Source organism: Galleria mellonella, unplaced genomic scaffold, assembly GCF_026898425.1.
Source record: "Galleria mellonella isolate WM207_F2 unplaced genomic scaffold, CSIRO_AGI_GalMel_v1 utg55, whole genome shotgun sequence".
Taxonomy (NCBI): Eukaryota; Metazoa; Arthropoda; class Insecta; order Lepidoptera; family Pyralidae; genus Galleria; species Galleria mellonella.
In genome coordinates this window covers 4,290,408-4,317,125 of record NW_026442115.1, presented here as the reverse complement: position 1 = coordinate 4,317,125, position 26,718 = coordinate 4,290,408, and the positions used below count along the sequence as shown (strand labels likewise).

The 26,718-nt window shown below is 31.8% G+C and overlaps 1 protein-coding gene across 2 annotated transcripts; it reads left to right on the top strand.

Moving 5' to 3' along the window:
- The first annotated feature begins 3,759 nt into the window (after positions 1-3,759).
- On the top strand, positions 3,760-25,634 carry LOC113521439 (uncharacterized). Of its 2 annotated transcripts, none has more exons than XM_031912829.2 (9): positions 3,760-4,139; positions 14,654-14,684; positions 16,270-16,505; positions 19,227-19,363; positions 20,146-20,278; positions 20,874-21,019; positions 21,752-21,960; positions 22,807-23,042; positions 23,595-25,634. In XM_031912829.2, the coding sequence occupies exons 1-9, from the start codon at positions 4,092-4,094 to the stop codon at positions 23,745-23,747; spliced, it is 1,329 nt and encodes a 442-aa protein (XP_031768689.2). In that variant the 5' UTR covers positions 3,760-4,091; the 3' UTR covers positions 23,748-25,634. The 2 variants fall into 2 exon arrangements, with proteins under 2 accessions (XP_031768689.2, XP_031768688.2); XM_031912828.2 differs by having other exon boundaries at positions 20,146-20,287.
- Positions 25,635-26,718: the final 1,084 nt, after the last annotated feature.

Below are 26,718 nucleotides of genomic sequence, written 5' to 3'. Positions count from 1 at the left end.
ATCTACTGCTCTATTACTACCCTAATAATGTACCTATATTTTAATTAGTTCTAGCGAAGAATCGACTGTGCTACTAATGTCGAAAATATTTTTGTATCTAAAAATGAAATCTCAACATAAGAATGATAATGCTATAATATACGAATAAATTTACAATGAACATCATCCTATCACATAATATAGGCCTTCCCCAAAAAGAGGAAGGCAGGTTGTTAGTAGTTGCCACGCTTAGCAGGCGGGCTAGTCATAATGAACACAAACATTTTAAATATTTTAAAATTAATATCAAGATAACGCTTTTATATACCTATTATATACTTAGCATTAATATAAACCTACATGGTTTCTAAATGCTAATATAAGATATATTCTATAATTCTGAATTTTCATAATTATAAATGAATAAAAAATTCTCATTAGAATTACTAAAGCTCTATGTAAATAAGTGCTATGGAGGTAATTTCTCATTTAAATTATAGATACATAATAAAAAATTGATACTGATTAGTATCCTTTTAGAGTGTTCTACCTCCTTGGTTCTATGGTTATCCCCAAAGAAACATGGGTTAAGGAACTATGTTTTTTTTTTAGATTTTCGCAGTATAATGCTGTAAACTACTAATATAAGGACGATGTCCTATGAAGTATAAAATTTCAACTTTAATATAAACAAATCTTAGTATGATTGTAGAAAGGAAGAAAATATTAACTTCTAATGCTAAGTTAGGGATATAATGTCATGAAAGCCTTTCAAACACAATTGCAAGAGTCTGACACATGTCGTGTGTGTTTGCGCAGCTCGTTTGACTACAAAATTGTGCAGAATTGTCGTCACATAAAATCTTTTCCGTGACATCATGTCTTCAGTCAGACCCCAGACATGTCATTACGATCACTTTGTATAGAACTAGAAAGGTTTATAGTGCTTCCTTTACAGTTTTTGTTTTTATTATGTTTGCATATTATAAATATAAAAATATACCCTGTCGAGATTGATTCAATTTATCTCAAATCTTTATGTATGGAATTATAAAACAGAGCTCTATTGCTAGCAATATACCCTAACAGGTCGACCTCCACGCGGTTCCCCCGGGAAACCGTCGTGGTTAATTCTTATAGTATTCATCATCACGATGGGAATACTGAGCTGTCTCTATCCTCACCTATCATTTCTCACTGGTGCCCCGCCAGCGTATACTGTTAGCGCAGGAAGAGTTAATTAATGCGCTAATATGTTTAAAAAATCTCCCACACTTAATATTAAACTTCTAGACCTATGAATACTATGAATATTCTAAATATAATATTAATATTCTAACAAAGTAAACCAAAAATAGAATAGATATGTACCTAAAGCATAGTTAACTTGTCACTTAAATTTTCTAGTTCATGTCAGAACTGAATGAAACATTGTTAGCTATGAATAGGGGAACTATCGCCGCTCTTTTTACCGATTACTAAAACGTAGTCAATATTTAAAAAATGATCTCATACTTTATATTTTTTTACGGTCGTGACAATTTTTTGTCAAAATTTTAAGTGAAATCTTCTGTAACCGTGCAAGACGTATACTTAGTCTGTTACCAAAGAAATATCTTCATGACAAAACATATTTTAATTTTTCTGTATGGTTCAGGCACAAAATGGGTCATCCCTTCTTTTCCCGTAGGTGTCGTAAGAGGCGACTAAGTGGACTTTATGGTCTAGGGATGAGCAGGAGCGTCCCTTTTTAAAAAACAGCACCAAAGCCTAACTGCGGTTGCCAACCTCCCTGCCAAGCATAGCAACTATTGGCCAAACCCTCCAATTGGGGAGGCCTATGTTCAACAGTATACAGTTAATGGCTGTTATGATGATGGATGATGATACATATACTACCCATTTTATAAAATGTTTGTGAAGATGTTTAAATGTTTATATGGTTATACACTAAATCGGCTGGATGAATTTGAATGTAATTTTATACTCGAATAAGACAAAGTATACTTTTTACTACATACAAAAGATTTTAAGTATAATAAATACCTAACTGATTTCGCTGTTTAGGGTATTTTAAAAAGTTAATTTTGCACTAGTTTTATCCCACTCATTCAATTAAAAGATTTTTTACACTACTTAGAATGGCATACGAGCTGAAAGCCCACCTGATAGAAAGTGGTAACCGTCGCCTTTAGACATGAGCAGTACTATGCACATAACAGAGTATACTGTTTCGCCCATGATTCCCCCCATGCGTTGCCATTTCTGAGGACTCAGGTGTTATTCCTCTGTACCCTGTAGATGGCTGGAAATTACTGAGAAACAAGTAGATACATTTTGATTTTATATAATGTATTATTATTTATATTCTTGCCAATATAATCAATATTGAACGTGATAACCCCGTAAATAAATGCTCTACACAAATTAAAAAGAAAACACGACTTTCGCATCGAAATACAAACTTTATACGGGTAGCGCTCTCAAAAGATATGTTTTAATTGCACCGCAACAAAATCTATTGTAAACAAAGTAAAGGACATGACCGCAAAGCATCGCGTCGTTACGGTTGATCGCCGATATTGGGCCGTCAGCTACGAAAACCACCTGCCAGCCCTAACTGACTAGCTGTTGTTAGGTTTGCATTTATTACATAGTAGCGTATATTCTCATATTGCTATATATGCTCCGATAAATATAAAAAAATCATAAATAAATATTCAGCTACTTTTCTTTGTTAGTTGTTACATACCAATTTTAAAGACACAGATGAAATGACAATAAGTTACAATGATATTTCAATGATGAATAAAATTATAATACTAAAACAAATCTTTTCCTGTCTAATTAAAGGACAATATTTTAAATGGCATGTTATTCGAACAATGTATTTTTTTAAAACTTTAAATGTGTACGGTCAGATTAAGTTTTTTTTTAATAAAGTATAGATACCGTCAGCATGAAGGAAATCGTAAAAATGTCTCTGTAATCAATATCCTATGATAATGTATTAATATAAAAAAAACTTTGTTGCAATGCAAATGCTTTTATCTCACACTCAAAAAAATGAAGTTTCTAAAGTTTTCATTATTATTTTTGGCTTAGCTTGACCTTAATTTATCAGTAAATTTAACAAAAAGTTGTATGTGAATATACTTAAGAATAAATAGATTATTTATAGTAAAGATCGCCATTCCCGAAACGAAATTCAAAAATACGTAGGTTATATTATTACGAGTAAGGCTCTTATTAGTCATTAAAAATATGATGAGGTTATTTTAACAATCAAAACGTGACTCAAACAATATTATAATAGGTACGTAGACATTTAATATGAACTTGATTAACTTTCTATAGCGGTTTCAATTTATATCAAATCGATAGCCTCAATGACTTCAGTCAAAAATAAAGCTATTTAACTATCTAATCGTACGATCACTTCCTGCAGCCGTAGTTATCGATGAAGAGATAGGAGCATACACAGCACCGATGACCCGATCGCGGCCTACCGCCGCATCTGCGTCGGACTGTCATTCAATCACAGATACTCCGCAATTTCTCCATGCGAATGTCACGGTAATGAACGCGCCTCGCCGAACGATAAAACCCAATTCTGCCCTAATCCGATGCCAATCAACTATGTAGATCACGAGATTGCCGAATTGCGAGGCGGATCGGCGATCGTGTCGTGAGAACGATAAGGTACCGGCGAACAGGTGGTTCCCTCCCCGGCGGTGGTTAACTGTTCCACCATCATCAACAGAGCGAGCCGAGCGCGCCACCGCGCAGTCCCGTCCCAAGACGTCGCAGGCGCACCACGCTATCTGCTATAGCTGCTGTGCGAAGATTCGAGTAGAGCTGCGCAAGAATACATTAACACGCGCGGGAAATATTGCCAATCGCTTTCGTAGTGCGAATGTTGATTTTATACGAACTTTTTATTAATGTGCCAGTGTGAAATACAAGAATATAAGTGATTAGTTATATTTAATAGACTTTAGTATACATAAGAACAGAATTATAGTTAAAGTTTTTGTAGTAGCGTCGGTAAGCTAATCGGGGCAGATAGTATTAACGGTTGGCTCCGCGCTCGAGTGTGGCAGACTACAAGCATGACGAGTGCCACCGTCTGCGCTTGCGCTCTCGTGCTTTTCTTACTAGTATGTTCATAGCAAGTATTTAATTAATAGACACATTACTCACAACTAATCACTGAATTAGATTATTTTAATTAAAATATTTATTTTATTCTGAAAGTAATGTTACCTTCGTTAGATATACCATAATAAATATATTTATTATAATTGTCAATATATATTGACAATATCCCTCACTGACAAAGGCAGTAAAGCAAAAGCACAAATAATAAAGTTGTAGAGAGTAAGAGCATTAACCAAAACGATGTGGCTTCAAATCCCGCCCATTTTTTGGTAAAATTTGAAAAGTGGAATTTCATGTTTAGCACTATAATTACAAAATACGTTTAAATTTAAATTTACTCATCTAAAATTGTAGACATGATTGTATTAATAGAAAAAAATACCGGCCCGCCCGCCCTTCATCTCCGTTCAAATAAATTAATCTCATAAAGTATGTAACTGTTTTTATTTTTAAATGGATTTTGTTTAACATAGAATAGAAAGTTTGTGTTTATATTGTGTTTTATATATTATTTGAGCAGTAACCATTTATTCTAAGGAAATTACAAGAACTTTATAGCAAAGTATTAATCTCTACGTTATTGAAGGTTCTTAAAATCTATAAATGTCGCTATGAAATCTACTGAACTTAACTGATTTGATTTAAACTTTCTGCAATACATATAACAAAGTAACATTGCTGTTGCCCATGATTCTAGACTGCATGTTTTTAAAAAAATATAACAATTTAATTACAATATAATTATATCTCCACAAATCTAAATATTTTTACACTGTTTTTTGGTATTCCCTCTACAGAGCACTTACGATCAGCAGAATCGACTTACGATCTTTATAGTACATGTAGCTCTATATGAACCTTTGATATATTCGATTTTTTGTAGAATATAAGATATATTACCTACCTTCTAATAAAACAAATAACTAAATGACAGAATTATAGTAGGTACTTATAATACAAATCTACACAAATTTAATTAAAAATGAGTAGATAATAGAGAATATTATAACATAGAGATTATTCTTGTACTTATCATTACTTTTTGCGTCTTTTAAATATTTTCAATGAACATTTATAAACTGATGTTAGTATGAAATTCACTGTTAATGATTTTGTTTTTGTCTAATGTGTCAAGTGAATATGGAAGTGCGAAGCACTGATTAAAAAAACAGAATATACTATACTGCCTAACAGTGATTCAGCAGCCATAACAGACATATCAAAATATGTTCCTATATACCTATCACACTTTTATAATTAATTTTATACATTACAATGATGTCAAGTCGCGTATTGGCAATCAATGGTCTTATTATAATTATGAGTGACCAAGCTATATACCTACAATATTAATAATAATTAATCTATGGCAGTTTCATTTAATAAAAATGTAAACAATTAAATAATTTACCTGATCATAAAACAGTTAACTTACGTCTAATAGAAAATAATACAAATGAAAAAAAAAATTGTTCAAATGTTTCTATTTGTTAAACTTGATTATCTTTTTAATAAAGTTTATTTGAAACACTATAATATATATCCGTATACCTGCTTGGTATTAACCAAATTCTGGAAAAATAAAGAAAAATATTTAATTCAATAAATATCCAAACATGCATACAAACTTTCATTGTTGGGATTATAGGACGTGGGACCAAGTTGACATTTTGGACTCTTCTTTTTTAAAACCGAGTCTTTTTTTATTCGTAGTAACATACAATTACCTATTCTATGGTAGTAATGAGTACGTAGGGAGGTACAGGTACTTACAAGTGTTAGGAAGAGAGTTGTCGTCGGTTATTTTGAAACTTTCTTTATCTGACCATTTCTAAGTACCAAAGTGACACAGATCTGCATCGTCGCTAACTCTATTATTATCCTTAATGCATGGCTATAGGAATAACAATAACAACTTAGCCAGCCAATAATAAAGTAAATCTCTTAGTGGACAGGTACCGTAAATAATACACAGATTGACCTGGACTGGTTATTGTGACCACGTGATTGGAACCGTTTATAAAATTAAATTTCACGCTCCGTAGAATTGTATGAAACGTTCAAAAAAGCTTTGTAAAGCAGAGCTGAATTTAATGGGCAGTCGTCGCTATAACCCTGCCTGCGTATGAATAGTCTAAGTATCTAAAAAACGTTTGAAATCTGATGATTCTGTTATACTGTGTCCTCGAATCACAATTTTTATATTCGCATTTCTTTATTCTTGTTAACTATTCATCTTGTTCTTAATATGCAAGTTTATGTTGAAAACTTGGTAGGTTAACAAACTCGTAGTTTTCTTAACATACTTATCAGCATGTCGTTGAGACAGTTATAAACATATACTCGTAAACGTTGCAGTATGCAGTATGACATGCATGTACAGTCAGCAAAAAATATGTATAAACTTACTTAGGTTTTCAAAACCCACAATTTCTATGAACTTATATATTAACTTTATTTAAATATTTGTAAAAATTTATTAGTATATATATAGATCGCAAACTTGTAAAAGTTTTTTGGAAATTTACAACTGAGTTTGTACAAAGATATCTACAAGGATACCTTTGTAATCGTGTTTTGCTCCCATTTAAATGTGCTCTTATGACTCTGTCTTGATTTGAAATGTGGGATATGGTAATTAAATTACAAAGGTATTTTAAATACCACATACACTTTAAAATAAAACTATTATTATTGAAACTAACTTCATTATAAACATTGTAAAATAGATTTTTTTTATAATACAATTTCGGCTGAGAAGAACCGATAAATAAGTCAGACGTCGCTTTTTCGAATATAAATTAAATTACAAAAAAAATGTGAATGCATATAATGATTATCAGAAACTTTATATTGATAAAAAAAAAACAACAATCCATTACAGTGGTCTTGAACAGAACAGTCTTAATCTTAATCCTCATAAATGGCTCACACAAAGACACACATGTGCACTATGAGAGTCATAATCTATTCTGTGATATCCATCCATGGTATTGTCCAAGCATATAATATAGACAGCAATTACAATTTTTCATCAAGTAAATTATAAGTTTGTCTATGATTCCAACTTACATAAAAATATTTGGATGTGTTCGTCTAACTTGTTGTTGATTGTACAATATGAATTCTGAAAACGATGATTGCAGATTTTTATTCTCATTTACATGAAATATCTGCTGGCGGTTTTGCGTACATGAAATAAAATTAAACTATAGAGAATATGATTCTTTTGGTGTTACATTTATTCAAATCTATTCACTTTTAATTAATAAATTATCCTTACACCTTTACAAATTTAATATAATAATATTAGTAGAAAGGTTGGATTAGTGGCATTTATGATTTTTTTTTAACATACTATGTGTACAAAGTCTTCAAGAGTTAATAATCGTCATAACATCTAAATATCTTGACCATGTTGACCTGTATGCTCTAATTTTAACATTTACTGTATAAGTACTGTTTATAATTATGTTCAACGTGCGTTAAAATGATACTTAATTATCTTAACATACGTAGAATAACGCAATAAATATAGTTTCGCTTTCAGTCATTGAGGTACTATATGTGTATTCTTTCCATTGTCTTTTTAACGAATTCCAAACGAAGAAGTTCCGAATTCATCTGTATTTTTGTCGCTAGGTTACCTAATTACTTCGCTAATTCTGAACCGACTACATTTTTTTAGTAATCCACTGTTTACTCCTGTCTAATCTCATATTAATTTTACGTTGATTGATATTAACTTTTTTGAAACGCTTAAAAAACTTGAATAGACACGATTTCACTTTCTAAATTCAAATATTTTCAATTTAATATGTACACGAAATATCTCGTCTTTCATTTTTGTCACGATTGAAGTTGCTCTTTCTTTTTTTAATATTGTACAATTGAACGTTAGTTGTTGATTTAAATATGTGTTAGTTTTCTGTACAATTAAGATATCTTCGAAACATGTCATTTTTAATCTTTGCTTTTAATCTAGATTATAACTATCAAATTTAAAGTTGATATTTTTTTGTTTACACAGCAAAATGTCAACTGTCAGTTGTACCTATATATTTTAATTAAGTACATACATTAAAAAAAATAATAAAAACTTCAGATTTGTACACGTGAGTAGCACATTAATATCTACAAATCAGACATTTGATCCTAGTCCTAACTATCAAAGCTACTCATGCGCTCCGGATGGCATGATGGAGTATGTATATGCCACACGCAATGTAGCTAATCAATTACCGCGTCGGACGTAACAGAACTGTGACTCACATTACAACGGAAAAATTCTATATACATTTATTACCACTTTTTAATTAAAAAATATTAATAAAAATCAACAATTAAATTTTATTAATAAAGACGACGTAAGTGCATGCAAGTCTAATTGTATATATTAGTTATATTTGTATTGTACCTAATGATTACGGAACTAATATAATATTATATGTAATTAGTTTTAACGGAAATACTCGACTAATATAAAAACTAACGATTTTTCAATTTAAATATAGGTAAACTGTCTTTTTATTAGGTGCGTATAAATACTATTTATATCAATTCAACCAAGTACTTTTCTTTATACGAATGTTACGCAAAACCGTCAACATTTCTAAAAAGATTTTAATGTCTTTTTTACCGAAGCTCTTTAGAATTTTGAAAAGCTCCTTAAATAATTATTATCTCAGCGGGGAGTTTATTTGGTTTAATAATTTGAATTCATGCGAAACAAATCTATCGTATCACACAGTAGACGATTCCAAGATGTCAACTACGTCCATAGTTATCGTGAAACCAACCTTGGTCTATCTATATAATGTTTTATAACTGTCAGTAAATAAAAAATTAAAAAATTTACTGGTCAACGGCAAAACTAAAATAAATATGTACTTATACTATTACAAGAATACTCCAATACAATGCGATTGCATTGTATTGGGGTATTCTTGTAACAGTATAATTTCTGAAATTTTAAGATAGGGAGTACATATGTGATCCTGAAACTCTTATACCGATTGTAGCCGTATAGAACACCTAAAGGACTCCCACTGCATTATGTTTTGCTTGTATTCTTATAATTTACTAAAGACTCGCACCGATTACGTACGTTTTTTTTTTTTAATAAAATATAGATACTGTTACTCGTTATAAATACTGTAAGTATATTTATCATTAATATATATTTGTTTATATATGTCATTTTTAGTATGTATGTATATCAATTATTACTATTACCACACTACAATATTATGTCACTTTCCTAAGATTAACTGGGAGAGAATACTTTTAGCATTAAGGCCGAAATGAATGAATAAATAAATATGAAAGTAATAAACATAATTTTTTTTATTAAAATAGTTAACTTTATCTCACACATATAAAAAGAAATCTTGTTTATTTTCAAAACAAATAAATTCAATTAAGCACATTAGATAAATGCCTAATTTGTACTTACACTAACAAATAGATTACTATCACGTTAACAAATGCCGTTTTTATTACCTTAACACTATAATCTCGGTTACAATCGCCCCACAATTATATCAAATCACCTGGGAACAAGTTTCGTGAGAGACAATCCTACACGACTCCGTGCAATCTAGAAATTAAGGAAGTAACACTGTAAATAAGATAATTGAATGTCAATTCACAGACAGATAGCAGTAATTTTAAAGTTCTCTACTTGAATAAAAATACTTTAAAAAGTTTTTTTTTTTTTATATTTAAATTACAATGATTTGATTGGGTAGGCAGTGAAGCAGGGGTTCTAAAAACAGCTAATTATAGATATGTCGGCAGTTATAGACCAACACTGGAGTAGATCTTAACGAATGCAAAAATAATTATTCAAATTGATTTATATTTGACGAATTAGTACACAAAAAAATACAAGCAAACCTAAGCGAACTAAAAATCAATTAAAAACAGGAATTATGATATTTGTGTTTTTGTGAGTGGCAACATTGTACTATTTCCCGCATTTTTTGCTGCTTCTGTCTTTCCAGGCAAATTATCATATTGAAGACTAGGCAGCATGGTCTCCGGCCTTAGGCTGTTCCACAATGGAAAAAACATACTAAAAAAAAAGCTTCTGTCTTTGTGCCTATTTTTTGCGTGTATAAGTTGTCAACTTTATTAATCACTTAAATATAGAATACCTTAGAGTACCTACATTATTTCATTCATGTAGGCGTGAAGTATTAAAAATATTAAGATAGTTTTATTAATATTTTTTATTATATTGATTTTTTTAATGAAATTAAATTAATAATACAAATACTATCAATATACTTAAATAACGTACCTACTACCTAATTCGTAGCCAAAAAACAATAATACACAACATCATTGTCACTTATTCCAAGATGCACTTGATCTTCAATTGTATACCCATGCTGTAATCTAAGAATCATTTACTTTCAGCCACTCCGCAAATTATTGCAGCTCCATCTAATCAAGCGTTGTCCTACATTACACTTACCGATTCGTGTACTACATTACTACCTTATAAACAACATCTGAAACCCTCCTAAAGAATTAAATCTGCTCCCAAAAGTACTTCACGCCCAATAAACAGAATAACACCGTTTTAAAAGAAACCGTTTTATCCATCTGCGCAAATTTGCATATATGAGCATCCAGTAAAAGCAATTATCAACATCCGATCGTTGTTTCCGTACAAGCCGATGCCAACGATCAGCCATTTGACCTCAGCCGTAAAGCTATAGTCACATTGTCTACTGAAAACAACACGACTGAATAAAAAAAAAAGAACGAACGTCATAAAAAAACAACGTACTTATATCTACAATCAAATTATATTTACTTTACATTGTATAATTAAAATTAAAAGTAAAATCTAGTAAGCATCTTTTATAATTCAAATGCATAATCCGTAATAATAAACTAACAAAAACTCCATTTTAGGTTTCAGATGTGGGACTTATTAAAACTATGATTACATTTCTTTTGTACTTAATCGACTAAGGTCGGGTGCTTAATAACTGCTATATACAAACAGATCTAATGAAGCGATGGCATAGCCATGATGCGATTTGTACAAGCTTTTTTTATTTCAAATTGTTTACTTTTTTCGCTTTAATGCGCTTAGTCGCGATGCTTCTTTTTTTGTTGTTTAACGAACCCTAAGTTTTCACCGTAAACTGCATCTGTTTAAAAACTTTTTAAGTCGTTCTCTTTTACCCGTCTAATTTAGACGCTAGTTGGCACTTCCTAAATCGACTCAGCAATGTATTGTAGACAATTACAATAATACGAAACAGCCGAAGTGTAACGCGATGTAAACTATAAAATCGACTTACTTTCAACGGTAGAGCATTAGCCGACCTCACGTTCACGGACCAAATGATGTGGTATGGTTCGCTTCATTTGTACGACCGCAGTTACACTTAACGTTCTACAAGACTTCTATTTAACTAGAAACCGAATCATTATATAATGAGGCACGACAGCTATTTCCTTCAAAATACTATTACAGTTATCATTTTTTCAGTTCACTTTCACTTGACATATAAATATATAAATGCTAATTCCATTTTTAATAAATTACCAGTATATTAACATTCATTAGTAACAAAGCTTAATTATACTAGAAGATAAACATTTTATGAAATTTGTACTAAAATTTTATATTTCCAAGCTGAGTTTAAAATAAAAAAAAGGAACTTTAGTATTGCAGATATGTAAGGAAATATAAAATGTCTAGTTTATAAGTACATATAAACTATAAAAAATTCACGATAATGTAATATAAAGTTGAAAAGTTGCAAGATAATTCTAAATTCAACCTATAATATTTTTTTAAACTGGGAAATGATGCCAGTTAATAGTTCCCAAGCCTCAAACACATTCTACAGTTACTTTTGCTTTCAAATAATGCCACACAGATTTATTAATTTAAGAACAAATGGTCATCATATATACCAATACCACCAGGGATATCCTCTAAATGTTAGCGACCTAGTGCTTGTTCCCAAAAGCTTAAATAACTATGTCGCTGAAACCATAAAGCAAATGTCGCTGGATTTTCACTATAGTCTTTCATAAAGCCCACTTTTTCTAGACTGATTTTTATATATAATCGCGACATTAACACAATATAAAAAAGCTTCAGAACCTTATAACATATCAATATGTTTACCAGTCACTTCTCTGCCTGATTTTAGTGAATGAATGACGCATGTTTCGCTATCATGCATCGCATGTTTATTTACAGGACTTTATGGAAGTAAAAAATATTTTAGAATCCACATTAAAAGTCAAATTATCTTTGAAAAGAGAAGCAACTGAAAATATTATTCACATTTTAATTTAATCAAATTATTAAAATTATATATTAAAAAATATAAAATGACCAGCACTACATAAACAAAAAAAGTCACGTAAAATATTGAAATACAAAAAATAACTTATTACAAAAATATGCTTATGATCAGTGGTGGATCTGTAAGATAATAGCAAACGTTTTCTTTGCGGTCGGACTCGATCAAAATACCTACAGTCAAATTGCCTACAATAGCAACCAAAGTAGACATTTCCATGTATTTATACCGACCATAAACATAAAATCAATTACCATTTATCACAATTACAAATGGCGCCATTCTGTTCTAAAATTAACTCTATTGATGCTGATAACTAATATGCATTTATAAAACAAAAGATTTTTTATACCGCCTGATGGTAAGCAGCTACCGTAGTATTAAGAATTCCATGCTGTAGTCTCTAAGTAAAACCTCGACCATAACCCGAGTGTTCGCGGAAGCAAACATGTCTGAAACCGCACTGTACACTACCGTCTAGGCTCTAAAGTATGGGTGTGAACGCCTTATCGATGGCGAGCTGTTCGATGGTTGAAAATGGCCATGGGCATCATACTGTTGATGCCTGATCTCTGATCTCTGAGCACAGTCCGTCGTACAGAGTAAGGCAAAATCTCTCCTAAGACTTAAAAGTTCGATACCGTTTGGGGCTGGATTTGTGATTTTGTTATTGTCATCTTTCGTTTTTCTACTGGAAATACTTACAAATACTCTGCTTGCGTAAAACTATTGGATTTATGCTGAAGAAGAGTCTGTAAAAAATTATGAAATCTGACGAATTTATATATATATATATATATATATATATATATATATATATATATATATATATATATATATATATATATATATATATATATATATATATATATATATATATATAAACAATTTTGAGCTTTTTAACAACTTACTTTCCAACGTACGAACAGTATGGAACTGAAGTGTTTTATTTTTGATGACCCATGATTTTAAGAATAATTTCGCTATCCTCTAGGAGACTAACAATTTCGATATCTCCATTTATACATTTTAGATAAAGACAATATCTTTATAAACTTATATATATACAAAGAATGTAAAATAAAAAACCAATTGTAATATTATAAAACTGAGCCTTTGATATATCTAAGGAACATTGGTTAAAAAATATTTTACAGTTTTGTTTTGATTTATAAATAGACTGCACACTCATGTAATGTATTGAATTTAGTATGAAAGATTTATGAAATATATACTTTGAATCATACTCTATAGGAAATTTCGTCTAATTTCAATTTTAAGCTTTGACCGTTACTTTGTGACTTCATATAAAAGCTTACAACATGAAACAAGTCGAACCAGTTTCTATAGAAACTTGAAATTTTGCAAAAATATGCACTTGTTACGTATGTAGTATACTTGCACTAAGAAATTTTATCTGGTAATTTCTACGGCAAAGAAAAATAACGTGTCTAATGGAGAAATAAAATAAAAAAAATAGCATATTACTGCACTATCGCTATTCAAGTATGAACATAATAAAATAATTATGATGTGTAGCTGCAGTTCTTTGTAATTTAAAGGTACCAAGTTGTAACATACAACAAAAATGTTCTTTAGAATTTGTGTTGCAATTGCAGCTTTAGGCGATTCCGGCAATTTGCAACGGGATGCAAAATCTTTGCATTTGGCCTACATTACTTCGCATGTCATTCAACTATATACCTTAATCACAGACCACAATATTGTGACAGATATTAAAAATAAAACTTAAATAAAAATAATACTGACTATGAAAATATTATAACTATAACAAATATCAATTAAAAAGAAATATTAATTAATATCATATTTAGCATTTATAATAAAAAATAAATTGGCCTTTATGGAACTATGAACACAAATTAATATTATTATAAAAAACGTCTTCGCCTTTATAGACAATTATATGTCTTATTATTATACAGCTATAAGTATTATTATTCTAGTTTATACCTAGATATTTAATAATATTTAAACCTTAAAATACTAAAACACTATTTTATCAAACATGAACTAACATTTTAGTGAATTGTGAAAGAAGCTCCACGTATATAACAATACTACATTCAAACGGTAGAATTAATTAGTTTAAGTGTTTAATTGGATACCGGTATTCCTTCCTTCAATCTATTCAATGCTTATTGTTACAGGTTCAAACTACATTCGGACAAGATTACGACGGTAAGTGCCTTATCTATGTATACCTACTATTAAACTGTACATATAATTATATATAATGAGATAATGTGTCTTGTATGTTAGTTATATTATGTGTTATATTCACTTCTATTTTTTTAAGTATTACAGACCTGTCATCTTTTCTGTATTCCGTTCATTATAATATTAATAAATTATAAATACAAGTACGTATATTTTATTAAACTATTAACGTACTAGAATTTATAAAAACGGATTGTCCACCTACAATTACTATAAGCTATTTATTTTAAAAAAGAAAGAAAGAAAAATAAATTATTAAGTGCTATACATGAACAATACAAGTGCTAACAGTAAAAACAAGTTCGAGAAACTAAAAAGGCTCTTCATCAGCATATGTTGAGAGTCCTTATGGCTCACCGATGCTGATCTTCTGTAGGAGCCTATACAAAAAATGCTACGCGCAAAAATGAAATTGAATAACAAACAAAAATAAAACAAATATTAGTGTTATGTTAATATAATATATATATGAGACACAGCCAATATATAAATAAATACATAATAAGTGTTACAGTAGTACAGAAATAAAATAAAAATCTGTAATTTATCAATGAAGCGTGGTACAAAGCTGACATAGTCGCCAGTTATCTGCGGTGCAAAATCTGCTTAATACACGTATCGTTTCTGTATATCTAGGAGATACTTTCTATAATTACATCTGAAGGAACGAACAATATTTCAATATCCATTTATCTACAATGTTTCGTGAAGTACATAATCTTCTATTTACTTGATTAGGTATATCTATCTTACAAAGAATAAGAAAAAAGACTATCAAGTAGCGATCACGCTTAAACTAGTGTAAGTGAAATGGTTGCTACGAGATAGAATGACGACCTCAATATGTCGCAGAGAGATGGATGCATTGCAATTATGATGATGATGATCTATGTAGAAGAAATATTAAATATGTACGGATTACTTCTGTAAATTTGTATATATGGCTCCTTATGGAAAAGTCATTTAAAATCTTATTTCATACCTGCAATAAATAGGTGTTCTAGCTATGATGCTACACAGACGTCGACTAATTCTAACCTGGTGCAGTGCAGCAACACGCGATTGGGCGTTTTATATTTACATTGGTACGGCACGATCACATTATAGAAATTGGTTTTAATTTTCAGACGTGATTCAAAAATTAATAGCGAATTCATAAAATTTCACACATTTCTTTCAAGATAACGAAATCGTACCGTGCCATGCCGTACAGCCCTTTATAACACTTGTCTATTGAAGATGTTGATGCTATAGACGAAAATACCTACTTTAGTCCTCCTATTAGCGACGTATCTGCACATGCGCAACATAGTTACTATAAATCCGTTACGTCTATGATACTGTTCATATCTATAGGTGACGCTTATCATTATAAGCTATCATTGTAAACTAAGCTGCCAGCTTATAGATGACCATATGATATAAAAAGATCGAATTATTTTTTTAAATTTAGAACTTGGAGTCTCTGGATAAAGTTGTTCAGATTCATAAATACTATCATCGTTGTTATGTCCTCTTTATTTCACTTTGTACGTTTTAATTTCAGTTACGGACATCCAATGCACATTCTCAAGCACAGGATCTGGTCTCCGCGACTCAGTGTCAGCTTTGCTCCGCAAACCAGAGGGGTTCCGAGGAGCGCCATTATTCGCCGATGATCGCGCCACCGACCCGGTAGTTGACCCTGTCTGCCAGATTAGACCTGAGTCGGAAGATCCCACGGGATTATTGTATAGACTAAAGATCACAGACTTCACGAGATGTGGGGTGCTAAAACGAAATGTGAGTAATTAAACATCAATTATCATAATACTTACTAAGCTCTTTCTCTCAATTATTTTAATTACGTACTGTATTATTGTAGTCATTATATTAGCCATATAGGTCCCGGCATAGAATAGGTCACCAATTTCTTTCCCGTAGGTTTTGTTAGAGCCAACTAAGGGAACTTAATAGTCGAAGGGCAGACAGCTGCTGTCTGCCCTTCGACTATTAAGTCTCTCTTAAAACATCACGAAATCCTAACTGCGGTTGCTAACCCGCTTGCCAATCGTGGCAACTACTGGCAAACTTCTCTTATGGGGGAGGCTATGTTCAGCAGTGAACAGTTAACAGCTAATACAAAAAAAATACTATATTAAGTACAAAGATAATACTTTTTTTAACAACCTATTACATATATGCTACTTTTGGACATTTTGTGTATAACGAAACCAACCTAGAAACTCTTGACACCAGAGGACGACACTCTAATACGTGTAATTAGTACAGTACGTTGGAGCAAGGAGGCTAGATATGTAGGTATTTATTTCGAGTTTTCCTTTTTTGGATTGATAATGACAACCGAGAGATGAAAAAATCACATTGTCACACATAAACTATAGTTTATTTAAGAATTAGATTTGTGCTCACTACTTAGTAAAAGTAAATTTTAGAAAAGAAAAATCAATAAAATGAACATTTCTAGATAGCGTATCTAGATAAAATTTACACTAATTTTAAATGAAACCTTCAGGAATACTGTGAAATCCACATACAATTTGGTACAGTAGATTTTGCGTGATTCAGAAAATAAACGTATAAATAGATAAAATAATTAACAATTATTGTTTAGCACCTTCATACCTAACATATAAGACCCTTCATATTATTTTTTCTTAATTAAGTAGGTATCTTCCATGTACATCCACCGTCTAATTACAATTTTATTATATTAATAAAATAAGAATTTCCAATTAGCACAAAATTTCTTTCTGTATATCCACAGATAGTATGCATATAAAGCTTTGGAATGGCGCAAAACTGTTAAGAACCTCCTTGGTTCAATGGCAGGCGATATGCATTCTAGCAGCGCTTGTCAATGTAAAATAAAGAAAAATAATATTTGAATAAATATGACAGATTACCCTTTTGTCTTATTTACTATAAACATTGACTGAACTTTCTAACTGACTAATATTAACTAGTGTAAGTAACCAAAATCCTAGTCCTGGTTTTCCTTAACACTGATCCTGATCCCGGCGTTGCTTAATACTGGTGAGTGCTACTGCCAATTTCTTATATTAAAAACACCATAATCATAGTGTTTGTATCCACCTTATTAAGTAGGATTAGCAACAGTAATCATTCCTAAAGCTTCTATGTTAATTCAGCTCAACAAAATTAAAAGACCTACTTCAAACTGTTTCGTCATTTTTAACATCATTAATCGAATGTAAATGATTCTTAAGTAGATTGTTAACATCATGTATCAAAGAATCTTATTACATCCACAAAATTTTCGTGCCTTTTATTGCCAGCTTGCCATGTGATAATGATTGTAGCTATTGTTTCCGCAGTTGTGGTTCTGTTTCGTCAAGTGTGAATCGTGGCATACGAGATGTTTTGTCATCGGTAGATAATAATGCATTCCGTTATGTACTAACAGTACGAGATGTATGGTGACCTACAGACAACAAGCTAGCTACCTATAATACATCTATAAATATATCATTAAATAGCAACCGATGAGAGCGGTACAGTATTGAGGTAAAGAGAAATTACAGCACCTGTATAGTATTATATTCATACGGGATTACTGCGATCAAGCGAATACAGTTTACTACAAGTAATTTGTTCGGATAATAACGGATAGATTCGATTAGACATTAAATTGTAAACGTTTACACCAATGATTATTGACTCTAGCTAAATTTATTTACAACTAGCTATATCCCGCGGCATTGCCCGCGTGAATAAGTACGTAATGTTATCCTATGAGCTATGATGTCGAATTTCATTCGATTCCGTTTAATTGTTTTTACGTGAAAGAGTAACATCCAACCATTCTATCAAACTTTCACATTTATAATATTAATAAAATTGTTACTTCCATTTTATATATTTATTTAGGTAATATAACATTAGGATCATTTCTGAAGCAGTATCTATTCTTTATGACTAATTCTAGAGGATCCATAACATAAAATTTTCGCCTAACTACCTAATGAAAAATTCATATACAAGTTTAAGAAGTAGCGCATATAAACATCTCATATCATACTTATAAGTGCAACATCAATGAAAGATTTTATTGATGTCGCACTTATAAAGTACCTAGATAGGTACTTTGCTTAATTTTGTGGGAATTATCACGTGGTATGCACCAAATATTATTTTTATATTAATTAAACAATTACTTATTGAGTACATTTTCCTTTAACTCTCCTGTACCGCTGTGTTACAAACTAATAACATAAAATGTAAATTTAAAGGACAAAAAAGTCAGAGGCATCATAAAAATCAGAGAATACAACTCTTTAAGTTTTTAGTTACGGCAACGCATATAGAGTTCCATAAAGGTTAAAATTATATATAATTCATCTCCAATTTCTTCACTTTCCGTCGTGTTTGCAATTCACTGATGTCTACTGAAAGATGCGTCAACTGTTTACCTCTTTGTATATTTGTAGCAATCGTTCTCAGCTTTAGTTGTAATAATAACTTCTTGAACTTTGTTGATAGGGATTCGTGCACGTTCGGGTATGGTTCCCGCAGTTTCCGGGAGTGGTGATGCAGTCTGACCAAGAGCTGATCATCATGTGCAAGCCCCCTGAGCCTACCATTATAGAAAATAAAGCTGCAGGCTTCGCGGGCAGTTTGTAAGTATTACTTAAATGAACGCATCGGTACACATGTAATCATTATACATATATATAGTAGTAACTCCTACCTAGTTCAAACTTTGCTGTAAGTATTAGTACTTACAGCAAAGTTTGAACTATTTGAATGAATGCTGTGGAATAAGCTCCCTGTCGAAGTTTTCCCGGGAAACTACAGTATGGGGTTCTCAAAAAGTGTATATTAAGGTTTCTTTAAAATTGGCAACGCGCGCGTGAGTACTTGTAGCCTACGGACGCCTATAACACCCTTTGTGCTGCAGGCGTCCATGGCGTCCATAAGCTACAGTGACCGTTTACTATCAGACGAGCTGTATGCTTGTTTGCCACCCTAATGCTATAAAAAAAACTGCATAGAAAGTTCAGCTCAGCTAATTCTAAATTGGATTTTGACAATTAGTTATTAATACAATCGGTAGTGTTTACTCCTAACTCCTACAGATATCGGTCCCGCGTTAATTTTGTCGCAACTGAAGTCACGGAAAATTTATTTCATTAATTTATTTGAATCTCAATCAAAAAATACTTTTAAAAATATTTTAAACTGTATATGTGCATGACTAAAAATACAGACAGTCTGGATAACAGAGAAATGTGGGTTTGAAGCCCATCGGATCTAACTATCCGAAGGTATATTTTTCAACCTGTTAACAATTTTAGGATTATGTACTCTGTCGTAATCGATATTAATGACAAAGTATATAAACCTAAGAAAAAATTTAAAATAAGTCAAACTTTATTCATGTTTGAATGTCTATTTGCAGTCCGCACGGTGCGCGTGTATCTGGGGTAGTAGAGGAGACTCCTGGACGGTTGGAGTACGAGGTGGCTCTGTACAAGGAAGCGCCGCCAGTGTCGCGCCACACGAACCACTCCGTCGACTTGCCTGTCGATCAGGTAACTGCTGTACGTTCATTTGTTTCAATTTATAGTTAATTACAGCGTTAGTCGTAAAGGGTATACGGTATATCGAACCGAAACCCAGAAATAGTGATGAAACCGAACAATTAGCCTCAAAAAGAATTATCAACATTTATAAATATTTTTCCAATTTCTCATACTAAATGGCTCACGTGACCGTGTGCAACTTATATGTAAATTTAAAAAAAAATTCCACTTACAGCAATTAGTACCACTGAAGCATTGCCGAATGTCAATGCTTCAGATATTTGATGATTCCAATAGTTCATTACTAAAATAGGTATTATGCCTACATACCTTTTAATATCACTGATATATACCTACCATTCTTTAAACAAAAATTCAACTATGCAAGTACAGCTACTTGGCGGCAGAAATACGAGTAGGAAAGAGATAGGTACCCAAGCAGATATACAACGTATCATTCTGATGACCTATTTGACTTTCTGCTAGCTTTCTATTTTACAAAATTTAATTTGCCTCTATCATTGTAAAATAAAACTTCAATTATAAATTTATATTACTAAAGTTAAATTAGGCAAGTATTTTGGTAAATTAAAGTTATTCGCAGGCGGTCCCGATCGGTACGAAGTTGCAGCTGCGCGCGCGCATCAGCGCAGACTCTGCGTGGCGTCATTTAAAGCTGCTGGAGGTGGCTGTCTCTCCTGATCCGGACCGACCACACGCGCCTGGTGCCGTGCTACTCGTCAAAGACGGGTATCTATATCTATATATCTTCACAACAACTCCTTTGATGGATGATGCATTTGTTTAACTTGCACATTTTATTTGCCTTTGTTAGTACATATATTGTATTTTTATAGTTTCTTATTTAGTAACGTCAAATATATTACTAAATAAGAAACTATAAAAATACAATATATACAATATAATATATGTATGTTACTACTGATAATACTATTAATTTCTAGAATAATTCAATAAATACTCGTAGTAATGGTTTCAAGATTTTTATGCAATCATATTTTTAAATTTAAATATATTTTGGTTCTTTGGAAAAAAAATATAAGATTTTCAAAAGGAAGGTGATTCACGATTCGTTGCATGTACCTACTTACGCAATCACGTCGCCAATATCGAACTGATTCTTTTTTTTTCCATTAAGCTTTAAATTAATTTAGTGATGATTGTTTGGTTGATTATTATGGAGCAAAACCATTGTTTTCCAAATATCGCATAAATATTCGATTTTGATTATAAGGTATATGATTTGTGCGTATTAGTAGTTGATAGAATATTCGTTAATGTATATGTATTTACTTTATAATATAAGATTCATAGTAAGGCATTTTAAAAAATAGTAAAAATGTCCCAACTAATTTCACATCTAGATGCAACGTTTTGTAGTCACGGGATCATGTTCAAATTCAAATACTCCCATCACATATGACTGTGTTACCATGATCATTTCTCTTTCACATCACAAAGGTGTCGTAACCGTGACTTCGCGTCAATCATCCCACACCAGCCGGCGAGGTACAGAGAACGGCATAACGAAGTCTTTTTGGACTTTGAAGCATTCCTACTGGCTTCCATGAAGGAACGCTCCACACTTTGGATACACTCACAAATTAAGGCGTGCATGGACGCAGCTGACTGCCAGCCCGATTACTGTCTTGACTTATTTGAACCTTCAGGTACGATCTATTCCACCAATATTATCTAAACTAACGTCAGTTTTATCTATCTTGCTAGAAATATTACTAAAGTAAACATTTTTTATACATAATTCCATTATTTACACTTTATTGTACACTAATCGAGTTACAGAAAAAATATTGTACATTCTATTGCAAAAATATACTCGTATGATGATTGGTTTTATTATGAGATACTAAAACGTAAACTTTAAACATCACCGACTTTAAATTTTACACTATTACATTATGTCCTGTGTGGTCCCGGCATAGAATAGGCCACCCCTTCCTTTGCCGTGGGTGTCGTAAAAGGCGACTAAGGGAGGACGAGGGCTGAGCAGCAGCGTTCTCTTAAAACATTTCTAAAACCTAACTGCAATTGTCAACCCGTCTGCCAAGCGTAACAACTACTGACAAAACCCCCCTAGAGGGAGGCTTATGTTCAGCAGTGGACAGTTAAAAGTTGATATAATGATGATGATAATGATGATATTATGTTTATGAAACGAATTTTAAACTATTTCTATCTGATACAGGATTTCTTTACACCGTTAGATTTTCGACTAACCTATTTTTTTTTTTATGGGTGAAAATGTAATGGTAACCCCGCCTGCGCTAACAGGATACGCGGGCGGAGCACCAGTGAAGGGTGATAGATGAGAATGAAAACTGGCCAGTTAGTCCATCATGATGAATTCATCAAGAATTAATCATGATAGTTTCCAGGGGGAACCGCTAGTAGATCGATCTGGTTGGGTATATTGCTAGCAATGGGATTGTCAGTGTCCATTACTAACAATCCCTTTCCCCAAAATCGATTAATCTATTAAACTACGATATTTATAGGTCATGGCCGGCGACGAAGATCTTTGCCCGAAGTGGTTGAAAATAACAACGCTACCAACTCGGCTCTGAGCACCCACAATAGTACAACGCCGTATACAAGATTCAAGGAGAATCTAGAATACACAGTTGTCATGCCGGGAGAGTTGTTCCATAGGACGCCATTAGAGGCGACATGCGCTACTTCCATGATGGTTGCAGTGGTTCTAGGAGCGCTGCTCTTTATGTCTGCTTTATTGGTAAACCAATTTACAAATACTCAATGCACTAAGTTTAATTAGAATTGAATTACTGTCATAAAATCTATCGACTCGTCTAATAGAGAGCAGTAATCATTAACAATAAATGTAAACAAAATCAATAACTTAAAGACTATTGCACTATCTTAAGCACCTCTTATTCATTGCCGCTCGTGAGGACCACGTTAAGCTTATTTCATTAGAAATTGAATGTGTAAACAGGGACAAAAAATATGAATGAATGAGAATGATCCCCAATATTCTTTCTTTATTTGTAATAATTGTTTACAGACACTTATTTAATAAATATAAGTATCATATAAATGTTTTCACTATATTTTTTTGTATGATACGCGAGCTCTTCGCCAATTCTGAACCGATTTTGATCATTCTTTTTGCAATCACAAAAAGAACGACTGGAGTACTTTTTTTTTAACAGTTGGGTTGCTCCAACCACTGTATGTTTGGAGCAACCCAACCGTTTGTTCTAACGAAATTGACAATATTTTTGACCATCAAAAGTTAGTATAAGTACTGATACTTTATTCACAGATGTGCTACCTAGCGACGAAGCTGAACTCAACAATGTTGAAAAACAACAACATCCAGACACCAACTGGGAAAGGGTTTGAACAAATTCTGCGCGAGCTGGCGCACCACTCACTGCCCGACACGGGCTACGCCGGGCGACCCACCGTACAGTGACCGCCATCTGTACTTACGAGTATAAGTGACTTTGTTTTGTAAATAACATACTATGAACCTAATAGGTTCCTCACATAATATCACTAGATATACAAACATGAACTGAGCAATTATCTGGTGCACAAAATAATAACAAAAGACTATAAATTTAATTAGCATTAAAAATATCTGGGACCATTCAGAAGTCATAAAGTCTAAAGAAACGAACGAAACTCTAATCACTATTAGAAACAAACTAAATAAGCGACAAGTGTTTAGGCTGTGTCAGTACAACGAAATGAGATGTCACGTTACGTGAATAAGCGCGTGATATTATTGTAAAAGTAGCTGTTCGCCGCGGTTTTACCCAACTGCATCAATATAACAAGTATTCTATGTGCTAAGTTAGGATATAACCTATCTACCTGTGTACCAAATTTCATTCAAATCCGATCAGCCATTTGAGCGTAATTGAATAACAAACATCCAAACATGTTTACAAATTTTCACATTTATATTTGTAGATAGGATATTGAAATTGCGACAAAACGTAGAAATGAAAGATCAGTAGTTTGATGAATATGACCGTTTCTATAATCATGTAGTACTAATATCTTAACATATAATTTTGAAAGAATTATTTTGTACTCTCAGACGTAACTACCTATTCAAATTTGTATAAAGATATCGAACATTACTTCCGCTTATAGTCTCTGGTACTAAATCCTTCAAATAGATCATAGTAATATAGTTTATTTGCATAGATATCTAGACGTAACAGTGAACACGTCCCTATAATATTTTGATGATTTACAAGCCAAGTTTAAACATCTAATTCTCTTTGACTTATTTACTTTGATTTATTTACTTTAATTAATTCTATTATGATACACAAGAGGAGAATAAAATTTACAATTAAAATTAAATTAAAAAAAAATTATTGGTTCCTTGCCTTCGAATGTGTCAAGTATCTGAAATGTGTTCAATTAGAATTATTTTTCAACATTACATGAAGCTGAGGAAAAACTATTAGTAATTTATATGCACGTCTAAATTAGTTCGTCTCATTAATACATGTATGTATACATTTACGTTATACAACTTTAGACCTTAGTTACATATCTTATTGGTTATGAATAGTTTAATTTATAATATTTATATGTAGTTTTAATTAATTTATTAACTAATTTATACTTAAAAATAATTGAACTTATGACTGAAAAATCCCAAGTCGCTTTTCATGCATGTATGACTAAAACTTTTTCAGTCATGACCATCAAACATTTTAATTAGCCATCGACCTTTTGAAATTAGTAGTACTTAATTAGGTAATAAGTACAATTATAGTAAGTTAGGAAAGTTGTTAACTATACGATTGTATCTATTCTTGATACTACTTCAGAATATTTAAAATGACCAGTTAAATTTACAATATCTTATATATTTATTAATATGTTAGTCGTACCTAATTGTAATTTTAAGGACGAAACAGGTTAGCTATTTATTTTATAAGGACAATCTATGGAAGAGTACAAGTGGTTTTTTAATAATAAAATACTTAATACTTACAATAAATAAATGCAATGAGCCGCCTTAAAGAACAGTGCTTATTGTTTAGGGTTAATAAATAGCTAGCAAACTGTTATACTTCGATTAAATTTATCGCTTTACGCTTAGACAAGACATATAGCTTTTATTAAGTACGTAGGTGCCGGGACTAGATGGGAATATAATTAAAAAAAAAAATGTTTAAGTCTGCATGGACAGGCTAATAAATGCCAGTTTGTATACTCATCCTTCTGAGAAAAAAAACTACTTTATTTTTAAATATGCTAAAAATAATTCACTTAGTTAATACCTAATATATATAAGAATGAAATAAAACATACTTTTTAAATAATTATATAATTACTTACGATGTTTTATTTTCCTTCTCTACCCCTAATTCGACAAAATAAGATTAAATTATAGATGAAGCAAGATGTACCTACATGACTATCTTGTTACATTATAGTGATACTTATACTACTACTCTCGTATACATCTCGTATTTTACATATTTTATTTGAAGTGAGTTTTCTCAATTTTACCCCTAAAAAAATTTTAGAACACTTATTTACTAAAGCAAAATAAGTTTGTCTCCACTTTAAGTCGCCGATCGTATAGAACTAGATTAAACCCGTTTTTCGCACATCAATTCAAAGAAAAAAGAATATATATTTTTTTATTTACTTTATAACTTCGTCAGTTTTTTTTTAATGGATAATAATGGAATGGTAAACCACCTGTGCTAACGGTATACACTGGCGGGGCACCAGTGAGAGATGATAGATGAGAATGAAAAAAGCAGATCAGTTAACACTGAAATGGATATAGAATATAGTTATACCTGAAAGGATCTATTTACTAATTACAGAATTTTATTAAAATCGATTCAGTAGTTTTTTAAATCAAAATAACTGGTATTGCCACACTTGAAGTCGCTTTTTTTGTGGAACACAATTTAATTATCTTGTAATTGATGATTTTGATTGCGATTCACAATATTTATCACTGTATGCCAATAGCTCAAGTGAAGATACCAATTCATTCACATCCCATTAAAAAAATACAAAATCTACCAAACCACAAAACTACCATAACTTCATGTATGACCTATATAGATAACTTACCTGTATGGGGGGAAGGATTGTTAGTAATGGAGTTTGACAGTCCCATTGCTAGCAATATGCCTTATTAGGTCGACCTCCACGTGGAAACCATCGTGAACAATTCTTGTTGAATTTGTCACGGTGGACTAACTGACCTACTTTATTGTCACTTATCATCCTTCACTGGTGCCCCGCCGGTGTATACCGATAGCGCGGGTGGGGTTATCATTCCATTATCATCCATTAAAAAAAAAAACTTACCTGTCGCCATTAATTGTCAAAATTAAATATAAGAAAGGAAAAAATCCAATAGTCAAGCTGTCAATAATGACTTAATGAAT

Coding starts and splice junctions, on each gene's coding strand:
- LOC113521439 (XM_031912828.2), top strand. CDS start 4,092: ATGACGAGTGCCACCGTCTGCGCTTGCGCTCTCGTGCTTTTCTTACTA. Junction 14,685..16,269: donor ATTCGGACAAGATTACGACG/GTAAGTGCCTTA, acceptor TTTTAATTTCAG/TTACGGACATCCAATGCACA. Junction 21,961..22,806: donor TGACTTATTTGAACCTTCAG/GTACGATCTATT, acceptor CGATATTTATAG/GTCATGGCCGGCGACGAAGA.